The sequence below is a fragment of the Cygnus atratus genome, chromosome 8 (assembly GCF_013377495.2).
Source record: "Cygnus atratus isolate AKBS03 ecotype Queensland, Australia chromosome 8, CAtr_DNAZoo_HiC_assembly, whole genome shotgun sequence".
NCBI lineage: Eukaryota > Metazoa > Chordata > Aves > Anseriformes > Anatidae > Cygnus > Cygnus atratus.
This window is the reverse complement of record NC_066369.1, coordinates 25188060-25212981: the sequence shown is the minus strand read 5'-3', so window position 1 is coordinate 25212981 and position 24922 is coordinate 25188060. Positions and strand designations below refer to the sequence as shown.

Genomic DNA, 24922 nt, shown 5'->3' with positions numbered 1-24922 from the left:
GGAAGATATCAGGCAGACATTTTTTATTTCTTAAATAGGTACCAGCTTAATAACAATGACATAAATGCCTCTGCTGTAATTATTTACCATAATGTATATTCATTTTTGTCATATCAGCACTATAAGCCAGAACTCTTGAGGAGGGCACCAATTCAGTTTGGAACAGGACCAGATAACCTTTTCTCCTTCACTTTCTAATTCAGGATGGGGTTATTTTCCATACTCAAAGATTTTTCGTTGTTTGTTTTCCCTTAACCATTTATCTGTTCCTCAGTTCATTGGATAGGTGTTGATGCATCCCGACTAATAAAGGTAACAAAGATATCCTGAAGTTTTTTAACAGTTGTGTCAATGTTGCCTTGTACTGACATTCCTTCACAAATTATGCCTTGTCTGTGCACTGAGTCAGTCCTGTATCAAAGGATGTAGCCACACTCCAGCCAGAAGTTTGGCTGAAGCCTGTACGCTATGAGGCTGCACCAGCAAAAGAGCTGATAGTTTAACTGCCTGTGCATCCAGCTTGCAGCTTGGGAGTGGGTTTCTGTCGCTGTGTGAAGCTCTCCCCTGCTATGGTGACCCTGCTATCTCAGGCACCTGGAGAGAGAACTCTAGCACAGTAGCTGAGCTCAGCATAGGCTGCGGCGTGGAAGTTCTCTGCATAAGTGCTCTGAAACCCAGTCTCTGGGATCTGCTCACCAGCTCCTGCACTGCTCAAGTTAATTCATTTCATTTACTTGAGAGGAAATAAAAACCCCACATAGCTTTTTAATTCATATTTCTTATGAATGTGTGTATGTATGTCAATGTGTATACGTTGCTTTTCTTTTTTAGGCAAAGAATACCCTCTAAAAATGTGTATTACTATCACTGCCCGGACCACAGGAAGAACTATGTCATGTCATTTGCGTTTTGCTTTGACCGTGAAGATGACACTTATCAGTTTGCTTACTGCTACCCCTACACCTATACTCGCCTTCAGCACTATCTTGACAACCTACAAAGGAGGAACATGGACTACTTTTGCAGAGAACTGCTAGGACTCAGTGTGGTAAGTAATAGGCATATTTGCCAGCTAGCAGGCTTCATTATGAATGTCTACCCTTAAATGCTTACAGAGTATAATTTGTCATCCCTGCTAAGGTACACACGCACAAACATTTGTTTTACTGCTATCAATGACACATGAAGTAGCTTACCTGCATGGTGAAATATAGACAAATGCTAATTTAATTTCACATAAAATATTTCCTTTGTGATATGCAAGACAATGCTAAAATTCCCATGTAGGATCAATACACCTCTGAAGACATTAAATGATGAAACTGAAACAGGTTTATTGAAGAAATGTGATTTTTACAATATTCTGTCAATTTGTCTTTATAGAAGAGCTTTTCTCTTCGGAAAGAAATATGCACCTTTGGAAGCACGATATAGCTTTTTCTAGTAAAATAATGCAAAAACATTTTAAAAACTTATTTACTCTTAATAATATCTGCTTTAGTGATTTTAATTAAAAGAGGTTTAGTGATCTCAATATGGAACCTAGTGGGCACATGAAAATGAAATGTGATAGTTTTGGTACAGGAAGGCGGGTTAATGGTAAGGTTGAACTTGTGCTCACTTTGCTATAACCTTTCTCTGAAATGTTTCCTGTCCTGAGGATTTGGAAATCATGACTCAGCCACTCCCATATCAACTCAGAAATCATCAGATAAAACAAAATTTCAGCAATATTTTTCTTATTCACCTTTTGCTTTCTCAGAGTTTATAATGCACTTGTTCCACAGTCTTAATCTCTTCTCTGAGATTTGATTTGGTCTAAACTTGTACCGTGTGTGTGTGTGTGTCTGTCAGAAAAAGAAAGATGCAATTCTTATGAAGGCTGTTGGTCCTGGCAGGCAGGGCTTTGAAAAGAATCTCAGCATATATTGTGAAAATCAGAATAAAATCATATGAATAACCTGCACTGGAATAAATAATAGGCTTCTACCATTAGAACAGGTCATTGTGTTTCCTCTGGTGGCATAAAACTTTTAGGAAAAAATCAACTTATAGTGAAGAGTAAAACAGAATTAACAAAAGAAAGCATGTTTTTAACCCTTTTGTCAGTTAAGTTCTTGTTCTAAAGATGACTATTAATTATCCCTGAACTGACATTAATTATTAATCATTCCAATTAGAGGGACAAACAATTACAAGGGAAAGGGGTATTAAAAGAAAAAAGTAAAATCTTCAGAGGGTATGAGGAAGAAGCATTTTAATGTGTGTAGGTTTTTAATTATTTATCTTAGAGGACAGAGCTATCATTAATTCTATAACAAAACTGAATTTGTTTCCTTTCACTCTGAAAACAGTGTATAAACAGTCACGTTTGCATATTCGTCAAAACCAGATCTGACTGATTAAAACACTGAGATAGAAGGATATGTCTTTTATCTGCATTTTGACAGACAGAGCTATAGTCTTAAATCTTGTTAACATTGTGTTACCAGTAGTTGCTAAATATTATTTTTCATATTTCAGCAAACTAAACAAACAGATGCCTTTCAAAATGTGGCAGGAAATGTGCTGTGTATAAGTCCTGATTTTATATCTATATGTACACACACAGTATGTTTTGCAGAAATTGATATAGTAACATTTTGCAGCTCACCATGCTGATATGTATAAAAAGATTCTGAATCAGGCTTGCACTGTAATCTTTGTAAGTAACATTACAATCTCAGAGCATTTCTGGCTTTTTTCCACACACAACTGTCCTAGAACAGCTTGGTAATTTAATGTCTTTGCTGAGCTTGAATAGACAATTTCCATAAGTTCTCTGCGAGTTAAATATTTTAACATAGAGCTTTGTTGTTATCATACATCTTTAAATGGTGAAAAACAGGATCCTTCAGTCTTCACTGCACAGTGCTTCATCAAAGCAGAAGCTGGCTGTACTTTAGAGAATTGCGTGCCATATAGGATAGATTTAGAGCTAAGAAAGAGAGCTCCATCCCTGCTCTGGCCCCTTACGTAAGATAAGAGGAATGAGATTGACATAAAGAGGCCCTTAAAAGCTCTATTCCTGGTGAAGGGATGATACCCCTGGTAGTACATGGAGAAAGGAAACTTAAAGATGCCTTCTGAGGACAGATTCTGAAGTCCTCATGCCAGGTGTGGGGCTCAATCAGGGTTAGCGTGCTAGGGAAAGGCTGTGGCATATCTGCCAAGCTGCCATGTAGTCACCAATATCCTTTGTTTCGTTCCAGGGGGCTTTTATAGTTCCCTGCAGCAGTTTAAGATTGTGAGGATGGAGAATGATTTGAAACAATTTCAGTTCTCCTGGATTATGAAATTTTGAACTGTACCTCTTAGAGACAACAGAATCTTGCCACAGATCTTTGTGGTTATTTTTTTCTTTGTAGTGGAACAGTAAAATGTGAGTCACAAGAAACCATGCTTAGAAGATTGCTCCTGAAGGCTTTCTGAGTGCACATTTTCCTGCATGTAATGTTTTCAAGGCAATCTAATTTCTAATCTAATTTCATATTTTCTCTAAAGAAAGTACTATGCCTCCATTAACTCCTTAAATGCTTTCACTAATTCTATGAAAATTGAAAGTGAAATATCAGTATGGGACATGTAATTGTCGTTAGGATGTAGAATGGCAAAGTGGGTCAGAGCCAAATGGCAAAGATTCCCATTGCTGGTGTGAATGGATAACTTAGCTGTTCTATTTCTGACCTTTTAACGCTTAAACTCTTTACTTCAGAGAGCTATCCCACATTCTAGATGTGCCAAATGATCTTGAAAACAGTCTCTCCTGCAAACTAGCTATGATGGCCACCCAGGTATCATTTAAACTGCTGTTTTCATTCTGCCATTTTTGGCCTTAGGTAATTTCAGGCTTGGTGTGGATTGTCCAAAGAGATCATAAGTTTAAAATCTGTGAGCATTTTTTAAAATTGTGCAATTAGTTTTTTGCATATTACAGATGTGTCTGTCATCTTGGCAGATATTAGGTGATGCTATACAGCATAATATAGTGAAAAATAATTCTTATATGTCTGTGAATATATAAGCAGAGGCTCAATTTATGATAATTATACAATCTTATTTGCAGTAATAGTATGTGTATCATTATAAACTGTACTGCAGAGTTGGCAAAATTTTTGAGTGTCATCGTTTGAAGATGGTGGTCTAAATTAGTTGTGTATATTTGAAGTATGTAGACAATAGATGAGACCTGTACCTCTACCAGCATTTCACTATTACACATACTGAATTAAATGAGATTTGGAGAGCCTGACTTAGCTCCTACAAATTGCCACTTGCTTGGCAATATTTTTATTGCTCACTCTAAAGACAGACAAGATTAATTGGAGACAGATACTTCCTTTCACCCCATTAGGCAATGGTGCCACCAAATTATGCTTGAGCTGTATTGCAACTGCACATATAAACCACAAGCCTCAAAAGAACTTCCACAGTGCACAGAGACTAGAATATGGAATCCTGTTAAATTAAATATTAAACATACATATTTTAAAACAAGTAGGCAATATGTCTAATGTAGAGCTCTGTAAGTGAGCCAATCTCTAAAGTCAGACATGAGATACTGAGTGAAACAGATTGGAACACAAGGTGCTTCATTCTGACTCCCCACCACCTCAGTGAATGCTTTTAATTTACGTAAGTTGCTCCTGATTTATGCTGGTATCAGAGAGATCAGAATCAGGCCCTAAGACTGTGAAAGTGCATACCAGATGTCATATTGCTAGTTCATTGATCAAATATCCCTTATTTGCTGTCTAAATGACTGGGTACCCCAGTTAAAACAGCTAATCAGTTCTACTGATATCTACTGGTCCATTTTTAACTGCTCAGTTATGACTATTTTAAAGCATGAAGCAAAGAAAATAGACAATTTTTCTAAGGTTAAATTTCCCATTTCTGTGTTCAGTGTTAGGTTATGTAATAACTGTTCTATAAAAGAAAAGTATACTCTTCATCTCAAAAAAGAAAAAAAAAAAAAAAGAAGGTACAGGCTTCAGTGTGATGTACCATGCCTTGGAAATCATGTTGGTATCAGATTCTGTACTTTCCAATGGATCTGACTGCAAGTAGGTTGAAATGTCATCTAAATGCAATTTGTGGCAATTTACTCGGCCTGAAAAAGGCCACAGAAATAATGATTAAAAAAAAGTAAACCCAACTTCTCATTTCTCTAAAATGCAAAAGTGCACGTACACATATATTCAGGGCACATTCTCTTTATTCAGTGGTGTATCTATTTACTTATATAATACTGCTGTTTCTATATGATTCATAATATGGATGTTATCCCAAAACTATAAATGAGATTTTAAGTATTTCTACAAACCTTTTCTTAGCTGGTTTGGATATCAGCAGAAGCAGAGTTGGACCTAAAAAATAATACCACCGAAAGCTCTTTCTGAAATAAAACATGATTTATAGTATATAATACCACAGCGTGCTAACAGCAAAATTATACAAATAACATGAAAAATACCAGGGAACTGTTCTGTATCATCAGTTTTAAGGCAAACTTAGAATTTAAAGGAAGTTCTGAAAGATTAACTGGCTTGTGGGAATCACAGAGAAGGAAAGACAGGTAAAACTGTTGCTGTTGCAAGTTGCCATCTGTCTTTAGGATATATACAACTGCTCATGGTAAAAACAAGAAATGCTTTGGTTTAAGTTGGCAGCAAAATATAGTTTTAGAAAAAAACAAATGCAATAAAATCATCCTGTACAGTTAATATTGTGCAAGGTTAATACATATATAAGCTGGTTCTTTCTTAAATTCCAGAAAAAGCACTGTTTCCTGTAGAAAAATCATGTCCAGAAGGATCCACATATATTGCTGTTTATCTAATGCTAAGTAACAAATCTTAGAATCATAGAATATCCTGAGCTGAAAGGGACCCATGACAATCATGGAGTCCAACTCCTGCCTCCACACAGGACCACCCCAAAACTAAGCCATCTGTCTGAGAGTAGAGTATGAAGTGTATGAAGGACATACAGATATTCTGAAGATATGTGGCCCTAGAAACCAGCAATCCCCCTGGATTATATTCATTCTTCTTTCACTCCCATTAAGAGAAATTTGTTTTCCCTCTTTTGTAGCACAGCATTAGGCAATAATTACCATGTAGACAGTGATGCTGAATGTACTTGCATGTAGGGGAAATCGTGCTACATGGAGCTATTAGATACATTTGCCCGGTAGCAATTTACTGTATTGACTCTGCTGGGATTTTGACTATGTTTGAGTTGGCTTCTATTTAGATCTCCAGAGTAGTGACTGTGTAATTCATCTGTGAGACCAGAGTTCTATTTTAATGTCTTCTTCAGTTGTAGACCCAGAAGATTTTTAGCCTGGCCTTCTTTACTTGTAGGGGTGAGATCTTGGGATTGAAGGCTTATCTAACAATGTTAAAGTATGCTCAGGCAAGAGGATTTGTATTTATGCCTTTTTATTTAACCAAATAAAGTACTATTTATTGATTTAGCTTTATACTTAACTATATAATGTAAATATAATGTATTAAAATCTCTACATACCTTAGGCAAAATCTTATTCACATGATTTGTGTAAACTGTACATTGTTCTGATGCAGAAAAACATTTAAGCAGAGAAATAAATTTAAGCCTGTTAAACAGTCCTGGTGAAGTAATTAGCACAGTTCATGGGATCAGTTTAAATGTGTGTAAAAGTGCCTTTGGATCCAAGGTCAGAACAATCAACACTTTGCAAGATCAAGGCTCAGTGCCCTAATGTTTTGCCGTTGTCTTGCACTAACACTATAACAACTTGAATAAAGCAAAGAAAAACAAAAATGCAAATCTTAGACGAGTTTAAGCCCAGGTTTTTGGCCAAACTTACTTCTCAGGAAGTAAAAAGGAATAATGATGTTTTCAGTCTGTTATGAATGAAAATTGATCTGCTTATTGGTTGATATATATTTCAGTTATTTTTAAATGTGTGTTTCAGTAAGCTCCCATGGTCTTGCTTATCTAACGTTTCACCTTTATGTACAACGCACTGAGGCTGAGAGCTAAGAGATCTGGTGGTAGGATAATTTTTTTTTGCCTGTCATTGGTAGCCAATGGACTTGGCCAGTGGCTTCATTCACTTCTCCCAGTGTAGCAATAAAGTAGATTTACAGTGAGGTACATGTTGTTTCAAATAATATTTTAATATTATAAAATTCACACTGAACAAGGTTTTTAAGACTTTTATCTAAGATGGTGAGGTACTTGCAGGTAGTTACTCCCCCTTTAAAAATAATGTAAAAAATAAAACATTCAATAAGCAACTAAAAAAAAAAAATCTTTGTCACATTCAGTCAGTATTTTAGTGTTTTGCAGATCTTCTTCCACACTCTCTTGAGATTCATCTTCCCTCTTGTAAGGGTATATAATAGAAAATTATCAAAAAAAAAAAAAAAAAGGAAATCTCGATTTAAGAAAGCATTTGTCTGCTACCACATTTTTGGATGTTTCATTACTTGCCCATATTTTGTTGGAGAAGCTGGTTCAAGTAATGTATTTTGCAACCCTTTTGCAGCACTGTAAATATGTTGAATGCCCATGTGTGAAGTGAATCCCACCACTGCTCACCAGTCTTTTTTGTAGAGCACCTGTCAGGCGCGCACTTGAGGCCTTCTGCATAAGAGATCAATGCTAATCCTGGTGTTCTTTATCCCTGCCTTGCAGATGTTCAGTAAGACTTTATCTTGGTTGTCCTTAAGCCTTGAAGGCTGAAAGCTGTCTCTTAAAAAAAACACTTCACTTTCTATGTCAGAAGGGAATCTGGGTTATAACTTTATATCACATAGGAAAGAGAAAATAAAGAAATAAGAGAAGATTTTTATACAGATAGTATAGACCAAGAAAGTGTAGTTCACATGGCTCAGACTGGCTAAGTGTTTCCTTACTCTTGACGCTAAGTATTTGAATATATGTACTTGAAAAGAAGAAATAAGGCTCACCACAACCTAATATATTTATAGAAAGCACAGTTGGCTGATACTGTTTATAGCCTTGATTGCAGTGTGGGTTTAGTGGCCCCTACTTTTCTGCATTATTAGGAAACTGGTTTTGAATCAAAGAATAGTGCAAAGAATATGAACATCAAGCTATCATGTAAGGGAGGCTATTGTTATCTTTGTTTAAATGCTTCAAGTATATTCAAATTTATTTTAATTTAGAAAAATGTATTTACAAAACACATACAAAGCAACATACAAATAACATGAGGAGACGAGATTTTCAATGTAAAGCAGTAGGTACTTAATTAAAAACTTTTTGTTTGTTTGCATTGTTTTTAACTTAGGAAATATAAGATGCAATTTAAAACATTTTTATTACTCCTCAAAAGAGATCTTACATAGCAACCAATGATACTGATACATGAAAAGAACTGCATTCCTGATAAGAGTTTCTATTTCATGTTTTCAAACAGCAGCTGAGCACCATACTGTGGCAGCAGAGAACACTCTGAGAAATGAACACAGATTGAAAAGGTCTCAGTTACATGACACTTTCAACTGAAAAAAAAAAAGTGGGCCACTAGGCCCACATTGAGAAGTTTTCACTCAGCATTCCTTAGAATTGTGGACATGCCTTTTTAGGGAAAGGTTTTTTTTTTTTTTTTTTTTTTTTTTAAATGAACTAACTTATCTGATGTTCTAGTAAACGTGTTACATGGAAGAAGACAATGGAGGTATATAATCAATTTCAAGAATTTTCATAGGTACACATAAAAGAGAAATCAGTTCCAGAAATGAGATTTCTCCCATTTGTTTTGAGTTTCCCACTAGTTGCATCCAGTTTTGCAGTTAGTCTTAATTAGTTAAATTTTAAGAGGAATGTTACTTTCTCAAAATCAGACCTAAAGAATTTGTTATATATATATTTATTTTTCACTTAGACTTGATCCATTAAGGTAGATTATACTAATGCATTAATATCCATCGTGATATATTTCATCAGCTTCCCAGTTCATTAGTAACAGCTGCATATTGTTTTTTATTATTTTTAAGTTTTTCAGAATTAACACATTAACTAGTCTCCATATTTATGAAAGCTGCAGTTTTGAAATATGGAATGGGAGAAATTCTTATGTCTATTACAGAAAATCCAGACTTGTTTTTAGAGCTTTTGCTATGACAGCCTCAAAAAATTGTGCATAAAGGTCACTGAGTTAAGGTTCATAACATTCTTCTAATGATAGTGTCATTAAGCCACTTGATAGGTAATGAGACTATTGCAGAAACTGAAATAAGATAGAAGTAGTATGTGATAACGACTGATATTCATTTTCTGAGCTTATCTATATTAAACAGAGTTTGTTTATAAGGAGTTCCCCTTCAAAATCCAGTCATCTGATTAGAACATCGTGGTCAGGACCATGGACAGTGCACCTGATTTGTCTCTTCAAGGCACTCACACTTTTTCGCGTACAATTTTGGAAAAAATGAAAATACAAACCTGTTCTTTCAGAAGTTTTGACAGACAAAACTGAAGCCAAATTTTTGGTAGTTACACACCAAAAAGTAGTTTGATGTTTTGGAAACTAGTCCCCATTCACAACTGCTGAGGTCTTCAAAGTGTGGTGCACAGTCTTCAAGAAAATAATTAGAAATGGAGACTGTTAGTTTGCACAGTTCATGCAATTCACGACCTAAAGTCTGTTTTTCTTATTGGCCTTCTGAGAGAGAAAAATGACCAGTAAAGTGTTATGTCTGATGGAAAACTTATAGGAATGTTGGAGATGACTGATTAAGGGCACTTTATAGATTAACAGATGAAGACTAAAACAGAGGTTGATGGTACTGTACTGGGAAAAATAGGAGTTTTTTGCACTACAGTGAGATGCATCAAGATTTGTTTTAGACTTGGAGATTGATATTAATCCAAACTATGAATATTTCAAAATCTGAAAGGTAACGGATAGGACAAGAATAGTGTTACTACTCCCAACAGAGTATTCAAAGGCATTGAATCTTCTTTGTCTACAGTGAATGGAAATGCATAATTTCCATATTGCCCTGTAGTCTAGCTTCCTCTCTAAAGGTTAAGGGAAATGGTCTGGACCTTTACCATGCTCCTGTCAATCTAGTTACCAACATAAAGTATCTTCTGCTTGAGGACCTCTTATAGGAATTCCTCTCCTTATAGGAACTAATGGTATTCTGGGGTTTCAGAGAATTTGAGAAAGCTTATTATTATGAATATTATTATTATTAATAATTTTTAAATTGCAGTGGCCTCTTTATGAAGAATCTAGAGAGTATATATTCTCACTCTAATAGAACAAACTGCTCAGCATGTGAACTCAGGAAAGAAGAATGTGTGTTTCAGTGGTATACTTTTCTGCTGTTGTCATCATCCTTGCACGATACTGTGGCAGCACCAGATTTGCTTTCATGTCCAGATGATTTTGAAATCTTTCAGAGCTTTAGAAATAAAACTGCACATATCTACTAGATTTCATTTATAGAAATAGATAAGATTTTCTAACAACAAATAACACTGCAGAGCTTCCATGGCTGTTCTCCCATAAATGAGACTTGGGTGCACTCAGACCAAATAACATTTTAGACTCGTATTACGCAGACTCATGGGAAGATAAAGAAAAAGATAATATATTCCACATGGTCAAACAGAATTCTTATATGTCCATCTTGGCTGAAATTCCCATTAGCCATAGCAACCATTGAGAGAAATATGCAGCAACATATAACATCTAATTTAATGCTGACAAAGAGGTGGAATGTATTGATCTGTTTGTCAGAAAACTTCATTCTTTTTCATTCCTATAATTCAGATTTTCTCATTACTGGACACAGATGGCAAAATATAATTTTATTAACTATAATCATTCGTTTTGCAGTTCATCAATTAAATTCCAAAGAGTACAGAGACTAGTTCATGCCAGCCATTAAAAAAAACAAGTTAGTATCTAGAGCTATAATACAAATGGCTATAGATGTTGCATACAGTGCTTCAAGATTATTTGTTGCTATGACAGCAATGAAGCTGAGGTCTCTGGAATCTCAGATTTTCCATGTTCCCGGAGAGTCAGAGGTAAATACAAACTCAGAGAGCTGAACTTCATTCCTTCATAACTACAATGAATTAAATATATGTCTGTTACAAAATACAAAATATACTCTCTGCTCATTAGAAAAAAAGAAAAAGAATAGTTTGCAAAGCTCCTGGACAGCAACGACATCTACTCCCAACATTAATATGAACCACCAGGTAAGTGCCAAGCAAAGTAAACTGATGACTTTCCAAAATCTCCAGTATCAAGCACAAATTTGGTAGAACTGAATGAGAAGCGTATTTCAAAATCCTTCCCTGATCTCATGTATCTTTTTCTTCCATTTACCTGATAAGATGTGCACTTTTTTATTTTTTTTTTATTATTTTTTATTTTTTTTTAATATCTGGTAAACAAATCAGATTTTGGAAATTATTAATTGTACCAAATAATTGTACAAGTTTCTTGATGTTTTTGAGAGATGCTCCAACCAGAAATTTACTCTGAAAGGCAGTTCTTTCCTGTAACTGCTGACCACAGAGTAGTTGCTCCATAATTCCTCTTCCTTAACAGCCTAGAGAATGCCTATTTTTTATGTCTATATATTTTTTAAAAAATGCAGATAAGCTCTTTTCTTTCATACTGGCACTGTTTTACAGTGCCTGTAATTATGCTGAATCACATCAAGACATTTATGAAGATCATGGACTGGTGGTGATTAACATTGTTAAACTGCTAGCTCACAAAAGGCACCTTCTTAGTTTCAGAAGTTGCTGAATGTAATTTGAAATCCAGACCAAGTGCTAAGATGTAGGATAGCCTGTGCTCTGATAGCAGCCCAGACTATATAAGCTATTGGAAAATAAATGATGGATGTATCTTTGACAGAATAGAGAGCCCATGTGCAAAACAGACAATTCAGAGCATTTGGCTTCTCCAAGAATTGTTATTAAACACAAATTTGCTAGAAATAACAAAGGTATTTGGACTTTGAATGTTTTCTTTCTTTGACTCAAAAATACCCCATAATGATTGTAAGATGATGATCACAGCCTACAGCAAAACTTATGTATTATGATAGTAAATCTGTAGTAAACCTCTGGAACTGATCACACATCATCATATCTCCCTGACCACACTTACCAGTGTACCACTGATGGCAGATGTATTTCAACAATGATTATGGATAGAATTCCTTACAGCAGACTCATACTATGTTCTGTATGCTGGGCCTACCCATCTGCATCCCTGTTTGCAGCCAACAAGAATACAGAATTTTGCAGATTTAGTTCCAGGGACAGTCAGAGTCAAATCTCTTTAGGAGACACCTTCACCATGTCACAGTTGGTTAAACTGATTGTTGTTTACTACCGATGATCCTGAATGCCAAAGGAGTAAAACAGTTCTTGCATAAACAGATTACACATAGCCAAGACTTCTTCATTTCAGATGTCCATTTTCTCTTGTTCTAACCTAGGATTGGCATGAAAAAAAAAAATCTCTTCTTTTGCACCTTAGAGCATTACATATGATGTATCCTGATTTCAGAAGGTTGTGTTCATTGCAAGCTTAAACATGCTACCTAACAATAAACTGGAATCTACTAGAATGGCATGAATTTCTATGAGGAAAAAAAAATTGCGTGATCATTTTCACTTTTCCTGTCTACTAGTCAATACTATTGTTGCTAATTTGGAAAACCTCTTTTTTTTTTTTTTTTTTTGGTTTACAATTCCATATAGCATCTGAAAATGCCACAGTCAAATACTGTTTTCATGATATTGCATTCAGTTTCTATAAAATCTGTCAAAGGCCTTTACAGTTTTTTCACTAGTATCAAATATACCTCCATTGTTTCTTTAATTTCTCATGACACCTACACTGAAGCATTGGTCACAGTCTCATTACTCTCTCTCCATCAAAGTTGCCTTCCTTCTGAGTGTAATGTCTGTTACAGAGGCAGTGGTGCAGGGAGAGCTATCTGACCTCTCCTGTGCAATGTCTCATTGCAGCAATGATCCTTCTAGATTACATTCAAAAAGTTTTCTCTTTTTTTTTTTTTTCCAGAATTAACCAAATTATTAAAGTGTCTGTGTCTTTCCTTAAGCTCTGGGCTAGTTTTCAGAATGGCATTCACTTATAAAATTCTAGAACAGCTTTAACCTTCTGCTTTCTCACAACTAAATTCTTCAGTTATCAGCTTGGTTTTATTATCTCATTATGTGATTTCTGTAGAGGTCTCTACTCCTAACTATATCACACACACACAAATAATACCAAGAATACAGACAGCAACTGTTTCAGTAGTACCTTGCAGATAAATTCTTGCTATCTGTTGGACAAATCAGTAGGGGACCTATTAGAATATTTTACATGCATTATGTGTTTACATTAGTTTTGGTTTCCATTCTGTATTTCTTCTTATAGGACAGTTCTGCCATAGTTTTTTTCTTCTGAGCAAGCCTTCATTTGTACAGTTTGCTATTTGGAAGTCTCTCACAGTGTTGTGTGTACAAAAGCAACCATGCATAAGAAATTTTAAAGTTATGTACAAAGAAATGCCTATTTCATGTACAATGCACTTACTTGTACCTCAGGTTCATATAATTTAATATGTCCAGATAAAGCAGGAGCACCAGAGCCATGGCCAAGAGTAAAAGCAAGGGAAAATTGGACATAAGTCTTTGAGAAAAATAGATGAGGTCATCTAGTTGCTGTAAGATACACATAGAAGTTTTCAGTAGCTGTTTGTCTTTCAGTGTCATCTATGAGCCAGTGATGACATACAGTCTTTGTGCTTGCCTAGCATTCTGAAGACACTTGTGACAAATAGGGTCACATAATGATGGTGCTTACCGGATTTGGGAATATGTATTGCTACCATTTCTTCAGAGGTCAGTTTTAGCTTTTTGAACTTCAAATTAGGGTCCAATCATCTTCAATCCCACTGTGTGTTTTGGAAAAATGTCTGTGATGAATGAAAGATATGCAAAACTGTTTTGTTTTTGTTGTTTGTCTGTTTGTAATGTTGGAGCTAAGGTTATTCCTTTTCTTTATAGATCATAAATAACTGTGAAATAGAAGAGCCTTATCAGAACTGTGTATATCAAACAACTTGAATGTGACCACATATCTGTAGAATAGAATGGAAATAAGCAATAGCTATCTTGATTCTGAAACCAGATATTAAGACAACCCAATGATATTTCACAACAATAGTTTCAAAGGCCATTTTTTTTCATTCCTGTCCATTATTCTCAGCAAGTATGCCAAGAAATGCTCTCAGAAGTGCCTTCATTTTGTTTGAAGTCATCCGCACGTCCCTACTACATTCAGTGAACTTTCACAAGAAACAAGCTGATTGAAAACCTGCAGAATTTATATATAGTGCTGCATTTCCAGAATGAATTTCCATCCCCTAATGATTTGCAGTTTATGAATCTGAGACATCTATTTTAATAAATCCCGAAACAGGATTATTTCCATCATCCTGATCTTTATTGAAACCTTCTGAGCACGTCCCCTGGAAGACATGAAACAGTGAAGAGCTACTGTTGGAATTCAGGAATGTCAGAAAGGGGTAATATCTCATATGAAAAATCCAAATGTCTGAAAAACCTTGCTTAAACGTAGCTGCCATTGTTAAGTTTCTGTCCTCTTGCAAGTCCTTAATCTGTTCTGGGAAGAGAAGTGTGTGCATTTGGTTTCACTCATCAGAGAGCTAAGAGACAGAATAATGTTCAATAGTGATGTTAATCACAGCACAACAGTTTCCACTGAAATGACTCTATAGAGGATTTATTCTCCCATCTGTGCAGGTGCATAAAGAATTCTCTTAATGGGTGGTGCATATACTCTGGTAAAGAATAGACCCCTTTGTATTAAAATTACATGTCTGGGGTTTTAACATAGAAACTGGAAAATCCCACTGTGCAAAACTGACTTAAACTCAATTTTCATCTCCCCCTCTTACAATGTCAAGATGCCTGAGTGCTCAAGTGACTGAATAAGTACTAAATATTTAATGCATGGAGGTTACATTAACTGAGTCTTTGATCTGAAACTTCTTAAAAACATCTTAAAAGCCCTTCAAAAATGGGTTAGTATTTCATTACAGTCACTTAAAATAGATTTATTTTATCAAAACATCCTGTCAGAAACCCCAAAGCTGTGATTAATAACCTACAGCATTTTGACTAAAGCATCTCCTAATACTAGTTTCTTAGTGTATCAACAGATTGCCCGTTGTGGAAAAAAAAAACAAAACTCTCCAGCCTTGTTACCTGTGTTTGGCACTTGCATGTATTCAGAGTTTCTCTGCTTAGTTTCAGCAGTTATGGACATTAGAATTCACGGTGGAATTCTTCATGTTGGCGCTATTCAAACAATGTCTTTAATTTTGAGATTAAATTACCTTATGTATTTATTTATTTTTCTTCATGGAATAGTGTTAGTAGGGCAGTTTTCTACAAGTGTTTTTGTACGGTAAAACTTGCAAGTATTTGGGCAATAAGAACAATGGGATAGGTAAATATATGATAACATTCTGGTAAAATTCTGCTTCTTTTTCATCTGTACAGAGTAATTTGAGAGAAACCCAGGCTGTGCCGTGACTTATTTTGTTATTTAGATTTTTTTCTTTTATTGTTATTATTATTATTATTATTATTATTATTATTTGTCATTTAAAGGCAACAGACTACAGTATGATAATGCATGAGTATTTGCTAGACATGTAGATGACAGGAGCATACACACATACAGGTTTCTGTCTGATGAATTTCCTTTGCATCCAGCAAACCTGTTTTGTAAGAGAACTTGAGCCACCCAAATCTGTCTTTCCCCCTTGTTCCTTCCCATTGGGTTTGTGCACCTGTAGATCCCATTCTGTAATTCCCACTGTCTTTTTTGTTCTAACATAATGTGAGCACACAACTTGTGCGTTCACAGAAGTTTCTTGCATGGTTTCATCACAAACAACCTGGACACTCTGCTTTGAATTTTGAAATGCTGTTCATGAGTTTTTAGCTCATTTCTACCTCTTAATTTGTACATACTAAGCAGTGGAAAGAAAGCTGAAAATATGTTTAGGAACTGGTCTGTTTCTCACTCCTTAGAAACTTTTAGATTAAAGCCAAATGTTAAGCATATTCTGGGATACTAAAGGAAGTTAAGCACTAGATTTGGAGCTCACTAGCATCCTGTGCAGTCATATGCTATTACTTTCTCAAAGCAAAAGGTAAGGATTTCTCCCTTAGCCTCCCCCCAATACTAGTGAAAGGCACATAACTAAATCTTCAAGAACCACTTTGAAAATATATTCCTTATTTCTTAATGGAAATGTACTTTTGTCAGAATATAGTTTGTGCCAAGCATGTTTTGCATATAAAAACCATGTGTAGATTGAATCCTGTTATATAAAACAAGGCTGGCTTTCCATGGAGTTCTTTTGTAGTACTAACATTAAAAGGGTTGTTATAAATAAAAGTGGAATATAATTATAAATGCCCTTCTGAGGAAAAAAAAAAAATCCTTGATTACCTTTGAATTCTTATGCCCTTTAAAAAGGTTATATTTAACTGGTTCAGTTTCTTACTTGATGTTTCAGTTCCCGAGGGAAATCAACCTCCAGTACGAACTATTTCAATTGGGTTACATGACTTTACTTTGTGTCTTGCATTTGTTAACAGACGGGTTATATAACACTGCAGGCTAAATATACATTGTTCTGTTTTCAGCTACCATTGTTACTCTGTGTTTGGAGGGATGGTCAGAGAGGTGGGAAGTGGTTTTCAAAATTTCAGCTGAAATTAACCGTTCCTGATAATAGCACAAGCAACTTGACAGTAAAGACCCAGGAGTCCTGTGCAACTATAGATCTTAAACTATAAAAATCTGTTTAATATTTTGACATGCTACGTATCATCCATGTGTTTTATGACCAAAAAGAAGTGGGTCAAATTCTGCTTTTATTCAAAGTTGTTTGAAATATGTTAGCACTGTTGGCTGGTAAAATTTCCTTGAGTTTCCATGTTGTAACTGAGAAAGTAATTGCAGCATGTGTGTGCTACCTCACTGAAATGTTGGAGGCTGAATTATAGGGGGATATTTTCCACTTCTAGGTAGTTTGGTGTTGAATGCTTTTACATTCACTAATTTTATATTTCCATCAAGTAGTATGTTTTTCTGGTAGAGGAAGAGATGAAACCTTTAAAAATATATCAATAACAAAAGAGAGAAAAGAAAAAGGGTTTTCATCCATGGTGTGCTTTTGTTGTTGTCGTTTTGTTTTGTTTTTATTTTGGTGGGGTTTTCCTTTTCTTTTAGTTACTGATCAATATGCCCATGAGGGTGCTATATTTAGAGAAGAAAAGCAAGCAAACAAGAATCTTAACTAACTAGCTGGAAGTTGATTGTAGCATGCTGGTGCTCAGACAGTTGATAAGAGAGGAGGAAACATTTATGCTGAGAATCAGCAAAAGCAGAAATGTACTTTTCGACTTTGCCTATTTCATGTCACAAATCCAACATACTATACATAGGCCCTGGAGATAAATTCAGAGTAGTTTTTTAAATTGCATGGCATAAAATTTGAAATGGAATGGATAACGAGATATGGCAAATGATATAAGCAATAGTGTTTGTATATGAGAGACTACATTCATGGCAAAAGTAGGAGTAAATTAGTGAATAGGCTAACAACAATCTGTAGATCCCTTGTGCAGTATACGTGGCACAGTGGATGCATCCACCAGTTGTTCTGGCAGCTAATTCCTTGCAATAGACATCATGTATATAGTTCTATCATTTTTACCTATATAAATTCAGAGAGCTCAGTTAGAACTTGTGTTTTTTATTACTGTAAATTATAGAGAAAGGATATATTAAAAATATGTACTTGTGCATCTGAGTTGGTGAAGACGTTAGGGCCTGGTTTCTGTTTTAAATTGATTTGGGATTTTTGTATTTATTTATTTATTTAAAATGTATATTCTATCCAGAATGATTCCTAGAGTATTTCAGAGCACTGCTGAGTAAGTGAAACTAGCTGTATATTTCTTCACAGTCACCAGTGCTCTTGGAAGGTACCCTTATTTTTACACTTGCTTACTGATGGATTTGATATATATATATATATATATTTAAATAAAACTTTTGTGCCTTTTAGTGTGATTTAAAGAATGTATTTAAAACAATCACTTTAAATTTGAGAATCTCATAAAAGAACAGGATATATTTTTAAAAGTCCTTCCGGAACATTTTTTCTTCCTCCTCCCAGAGCTTATTCCTTTTATTCACTTGTGAGCATGTCTTATCTTGCCTTTAGGCTGAATAAAGTGCTGTACCACATCTTCTGTGTGAAAACCATACAGTGACAGATTTACATTAAATGAATTCTTTCCTTCTTTTTTAATTATTAGTATAAATTGCTTGCATGTCTCTTTCTGTAACTTAAGTTCATGTAAAGTTTTTGTTTAAATAAATCCAGCTCTTCCTTCTGCAGTCTGGTTTACTGGATGCCTGAAGTTATTCTATGTTCAGGGCTAGCAGTTATTGAAGTTAGACTTCCAAGAGGCAGGATTTTTGAATTGTATTTGCAGTTCTGTGGTGGGTTTTTTATTACTATTATTTTTATTTATATATTTATTTTTTTAGGCTAAACATTGGCATACTTTGTTGTTTTTGGGGGGGGAGTTCTATTAATAGTTGCAAAAGAAGTTTGAATTAGAATTATGAAATATTCACTGATGCCTAATGGACCTAACCCCTTTAAAAGCCACAAAAACTGTTTTTTTGCTCATGCTCTTTTGCATATGACTATCTATCATGCAATAGGTTGAATTTCTTGTTTACTGTTCCTATATGCTTAAGCATTCATATACCTGCAGAGCTGATGTTGCTCTTTCTAAATTGTCCTGTATCTAATTTATTTGTTATGAGTCACTTTAAATATGACACTTTTTAATTCTTAGCTAAATTATTGTTATGTTTTAAAATGTGATAGCTCAAAACACTCTGAGAATTAGCTTCAGTCTCAATGTATTGCTTGTGGTATCTCTGTATGTCTTACGTCCTAGAATGCACTTGATTGTGCAACATACTCAGATAGCTAGGGAAGAATGGAAATATGCCTTGAGAAAAATGTCCGCCTCCATAGCTTTTTGCGTGGTTATTACTTTAATCAATATCTCAGTATCCCAGTGTGATCAAAGTCCTGGTTTTGTCAGTCTCTTCCTGCCTGTAAAGGCACTTCCTTATCTGCATTCAGTAAGTGCCCTGAAGGTCTGCAGCAGCATCCAGACTCTTTATTGCCTTTAACTTATCCCCCAGCTCTTTCTGCCGTGTCAGCCGATGTGTTTACAATTTACCCTATTCAGCATCACCCAAAATCAATCTTGACCACTTATTCCCTACTTTGATTTGCTGTGTTAGCAGACCATGTATCCTCATATGCAGATTGCTTCTTTGGTTTTCTTCAAGCTTTTGGTATTTGGAAGCAGATTTCTGTAGTTTATTGCAGAAGAAACTGGTATGATTAACTTTTGTTCTGTTTTGCTTAAAATTGTTGTCATGACTATGTTACTCAGAGCAGCAACTTGGGAACAGGAGCTCTTAAATGTTCTTATTCTCCACCATCTTCATTAACATTGCTCTAATGTCCAACCTGTAGCCAGAATAATAGCGTGTATACTCTGTTGTTTTAATGTTCTTTGCATCAGTGTTAACTTTGTATATGTGTGGTAAAGATCATCTCAACCTCGTACTTCAAAATGATTTTATCCATGGACGTATGGGAGTTAAACTTTCTTTCCCTTACAGTTTTCATTAGACAGAGACTTACTGGTACCATGGCAGAATGCTCAAATAAGCATTTTAATGTTGAATAAAGGTCAACGCACTGAAGTTTGAAACCATTAATCCTTTTGCTCTTAAAGAAGGCACAACTTTAACCGACTAAATAACACATTAAATAGCAGACTGAAAGTTCTGAAGAGAAAAAATATACCTTTAAATTACCAATTACCATAAGATTATTTTATTCTTCTCCTCCCCTCCCCTCCCCTCCCCTCCCCTCCCTTTTCCCTCCCTTTTCCCTCCCCTTCCCTTCCCTTCCCTTCCCTTCCCTTCCCTTCCCTTCCCTTCCCTTCCCTTCCCTTCCCTTCCCTTCCCTTCCCTTCCCTTCCCTTCCCTTCCCTTCCCTTCCCTTCCCTTCCCTTCCCTTCCCTTCCCTTCCCTTCCCTTCCCTTCCCTTCCCTTCCCTTCCCTTCCCTTCCCTTCCCTTCCCTTCCCTTCCCTTCCCTTCCCTCTTTCTCTTCTTTTTCATTTTTCTGCTTGAAGAGAATGTTCCTGAATTCATAGAACTTTGGAAAAAAGTCCCCAGAGTATGAAAAGACCATGTGCAATGGGGATGATGCCAGTGCTTTCAGGTCACAATGATTATATCAGTCTATGGATTTAGAGGCCCTCCTGTTCAGAGGAAAAAAAAAGTTCAGGCTCACTTTAAATTAATTTTTGGGCTTTGAACAGTTGAAGCAGCCCTCTAGAACATCACAGACTGTCAAATTTAACTTGTATTGCCTTGTGTTGAACTTTTAACCTATGTATGACTGAAGCCTGTCTTTTGGGAAGGCATGGAGTCTTGATTTCAAGACAGTAGGAAACAGAGTATCTGCTGCTTCCTTTGGTAATTTGTACCAGTGTCTGATTACTCTCACTGTTAAAAACGTAAATCTAATTTTTGAGTCAAATTCATCTTGGGTTATATTTGTTTGGTTTCCTCTGGAAGCTAATTTTGTACTACAAGATTAAGAAATCATTTCTTTTTGGAAGACGAAGGGAAGGGAAGGGAATGGTAATGCAACAGATTGTAGTACTTGATTCTCACTTCAAGATTCACTCCTCTCCTCAGCCATTAAGTTTCTTGTTTGTTTGTACTGCATGCACTTCAGTTTTGTAGCATTTTTTTTTTTTTTAGGGGTTCTAGACTTCCATCATTTTATTCAGCTATACAAATCCTTTATTTGGAAAAAAAATCATATATTACATCCTATTCACTGCTCCTTCAAGAGTACATGCAAAGATCTCATTGCCGGAACATTTCAGCTCATGGAATCAGGGAACTGCAGAAGACCTTTGGGTGATCTTGATCACCCGTTCTGCATGGAAGGATCAGTTTTTCTAAAATCTACCTTCAGTCTCCCTGGTTGCTCTTTAAGTCCCTTATGTCTTGCCCTATCAAAAATCAACAAAGAGAGCATTTTTTTTAATTTATTGTTTGCTTTTTGCTTTGCAGCAACCTTTTATTTATATAATTTCTTTTTATTATTTAACAACCCTAATTCATTAATTTTTTACTTATACGGATATTTTCAAGACTTTCATTGTTTTAATGAATTTCTTCTGGATTATCACAAGTTGATCCTCATTTTTTGATGGTGTAGTACCCGAGACTGGATTAAATAATGCAGCTGCAGCTTTACGAGTACTGAGTGGAAAGATTCCTTTTTGACTTGCAAGCTATACCTAATTAATACATTGCAGTAGGACATTTGTCTTTTCTGGAACAAGTATGATATTGTTGATTGATTAGCCAGCATGTGATCCAAAACAACTTCTCATTTTCTACAGAATGGCTACGAAGTCAGTTGTTCTTCATCACAAGCAGTTAATTATTCTTGGCTAAATACGTACTGTGCATTTATCCCTATTGAACAAGCACTATGGCATCCAAATCAGATACTTCAATTCAACCAAGGTTATTCCAAACTCTGATCTGTTGTACAAAGCATTCTAAGTGTTCCAAGGAGGACACTGTCATAGCAAGTATGTTTATAATTCTATTTTCTAGATCATTAATCAAAATATTAAATGTTACCAGACCTAAGAGAGACTCAGACAGATTCTCACTTTGAGATATTTTTTCATGTTGATTGGAGTGGTATGTTGGTAACTGCTCCTCAAGCATAATTTTTTAAGTCAGTACCAAACCCCCTTGGTACTGTTTTCAACTGAATCATACTTCAGTGGTTTACTTAAAGAATACCATGTAGAAGACGGTCAAAAACATTCCTAAGTACACATGACATCTGATTCTTATCATCTGTCCACAAAGTCTGTTAACCTATCAGGGAAGAAAATTAGATTGCTTTGACATGATTTCTCTTGACAAATCCATGTTGGATGTTAGACATATCCTCATTGTCTTCCAGGCACTTTGGCTATCTATTTCAGTATTTTTCCATGAATTGAAAATAAGCTGTTTGGCCTACAATTCTCAGGCTGGCTATTCTTTTTCCTTTTCCTGTCTTTTTAATCCTCCTTTTTAAAGATAGGCATTTCTGTTGCCCTCTATTTGTCTTCCAGTTTCTCCATTGTCCTATATAAGTTCTCAAAGGTAAATCTTAATGGCTTTGAGATTCTTAGTTAGCTCTTTAAGTACTGTTGGAAAAAGTTCATTACACTCAGCTTGTTTAAAAACATCTACCTTACCTAAGTACTCTGAAAATTGTACCTTACCCATTCGAGGCTCAAGTCTGGCTCTCTGTCAGCAATATTAATTGTGATAGCTATATGACTGCAATTGACCTTATAATAAAGACTGAGGTGAAAAAAGATATTCATTAGTCTTTTTGGCATCATCCATCATGTTCGATTCCTTTCTTAAGGAGTGGACCAATCTGCTCCTTGATCTCCCTTTTACTGAAGTATCTATAAAGTGATTTTTCTGTGCTTCTTGTCCCTTGGTGTTTGCATGTCATCTTATACCTACTCACTTGGATTTTTTACTTTTATACCTACCAAATGGTTAGTTACTCTCTACTGCTGTATTGGTTCTTGTTCTGTAGGAGTAGTCTATGTTTTTATTTCTAAATATTTAATTTCATATTTCCTTGCACCTAATCATACAGAATTTGAACTGGTCCAAATAGTGACCCAGTTTGTGTAACTAACCTGCCCCTCGTAATCCTCATAATCATTCAGTGCTCTGTCATCTGTCTTGTCCACAGATGACAGCTATCACCTTTTCTTCTAGATCCTAAGTTAAAGGATTGGACAGTGTGAAGGTAATACCTATTTTAGTCTTGAAGAAATGGAAATCCAGAAGTACAAATGGGGAGAAGGTAGAACCAGAAGGCTGGATTAGGATGAGTAAATAATTAAGAATATAGCAATATACCAAAACTTCCCTCTTATCTGTAAGAGAATATAGAAATTTATTTGTGAAATTGGGGGAAAACAAAGCAAAACAAAACAAAAACAGGGGACAAGAAAGAGACTTCTGCATGTGCAGCTTCCTTTCAGGAGCATATATCCTTAACATCTCCTTTTCTGTTTCTCCCATTTCTATGTCTCTGATACAGACATACAAAGCTCCACCAAATGAACGTCCTAACACTTATACTTACAGCTTGTGCCAGAAAAACACCTAACCACATGGAGCTCAGTTTATTCCTAGCCTTTGAATCTGCAAAGTGTTTTGGATGGTGGCTTCCATTTTTTCGGTGATCACACTTTATAATGCAGTACTATTGCTTTTGATGTTTATACTGAATGAAGGGCAGCTTCACAGAGGTCTATGATTGCTCATAGATCAAAAACAGATTTGCTAGCCGTCACCAGCCCTGTCCGATATAATGATATGTATTGACAATTATGATGCTAAGTGCATTGTGATTGTTTATAGATCATTTCTTGATTTAACCAATTGAAGTAGCTATAATATCACCGGTGTTACAACAAATATAAGGAGATAATAAACAGTTTAATTAATATTGTGAACTAATGAGATAGGCCATTTGCTTACAGGGAAACTTGAAGGTTAGTCATTCATACTCTAACAAAAAAAAAAATCAGACATTCTGAGATCATATTATAGTTAATTGAAGAAGGCAAATTCTAAGTATGAGTCATCCATTACTTATGTGTAGCCTTGTTTATTATATGACTAGATCTGACTTGCCAGTAAGGATTTCCTCATGTAGAAATGTATTTCTCCCCATATTTGGAGGATAGCAGTGAATGTGGCTCTGTCACATTTCATTACTTTAGACTTTACTCTGTTTCATTTCACTCTGCAGTAGGACTGCTTCTGAAATGGAATTATTGACCCCTACCATTGATCATGCTGCCCCAGTATGTGTGAGTGTGTGTGTGTGTGTGCAGTTAGTACTACTATCAAAATACGAACATCTGAAGGTGAAAATAATACATGATCTGCAGTGTAAATAATATCTATGGATCTTTGCTTTTTCTTTCTTTTTTTATCCCCCTTTCTTCTGAGGCTAGCTTAGTCTGTCAGCAGGATGAAAGGAAAAATTGCTACACTTGTGCTAAATTTCCCCTGGGAAAGTAAATTATGGACAAGCCTCCAAGGACAACCCAGAAAGAAAGGGATAAGATATTGATGCACACCATACCTCTCACTCTTTCTTCCTTGTCCCACAATTGAGCGCTCCTTCAATGAAAAGTTACGAGTTCCTTGTTAAATTGAATTTCTCTCCTCCTTGTCTCACAATTTATTGTGATGCTGAAAATTTTATAACTTGGTAAAAACTGGCGGCAGCCTCATTTGTCCCCACAAAAGGTGATCCAGGTTTGAATAGGTTTTGAAACAGTTATGAATGTTTATGTTTAAAGACAGATAGTCATGTCAGTTTCTAGTTTACAGGAACTTTTTTAGTTACTGTATTTTTTTCACACATTTTGACTGCAATGCTTTTTTTTTTGGGGGGGGGGTGGAATGTAAGACTGTGGAAGAAAGTATAGTCAGGAAGAAGAAAATTTTAAATGGTGAATGAGTATCATTTTATCAGGTCTCTCTAAGCATTGTCTTTTGATTTTTTAAAGACGTACTGACAA

At 35.5% G+C, this 24922-nt stretch overlaps 1 protein-coding gene across 1 annotated transcript in view; it reads left to right on the top strand.

Annotated features, from left to right (window-relative positions):
- The window catches only part of AGBL4 (AGBL carboxypeptidase 4), a 900915-nt gene that overhangs the window by 349320 nt on the left and 526673 nt on the right, over window positions 1–24922 (top strand). Inside the window, exon 5 of the mRNA XM_035537467.2 lies at window positions 832–1048. Within this exon, the coding sequence (XP_035393360.2) occupies window positions 832–1048 (217 nt within the window). The remainder of the gene's footprint in view (window positions 1–831; window positions 1049–24922) is intronic.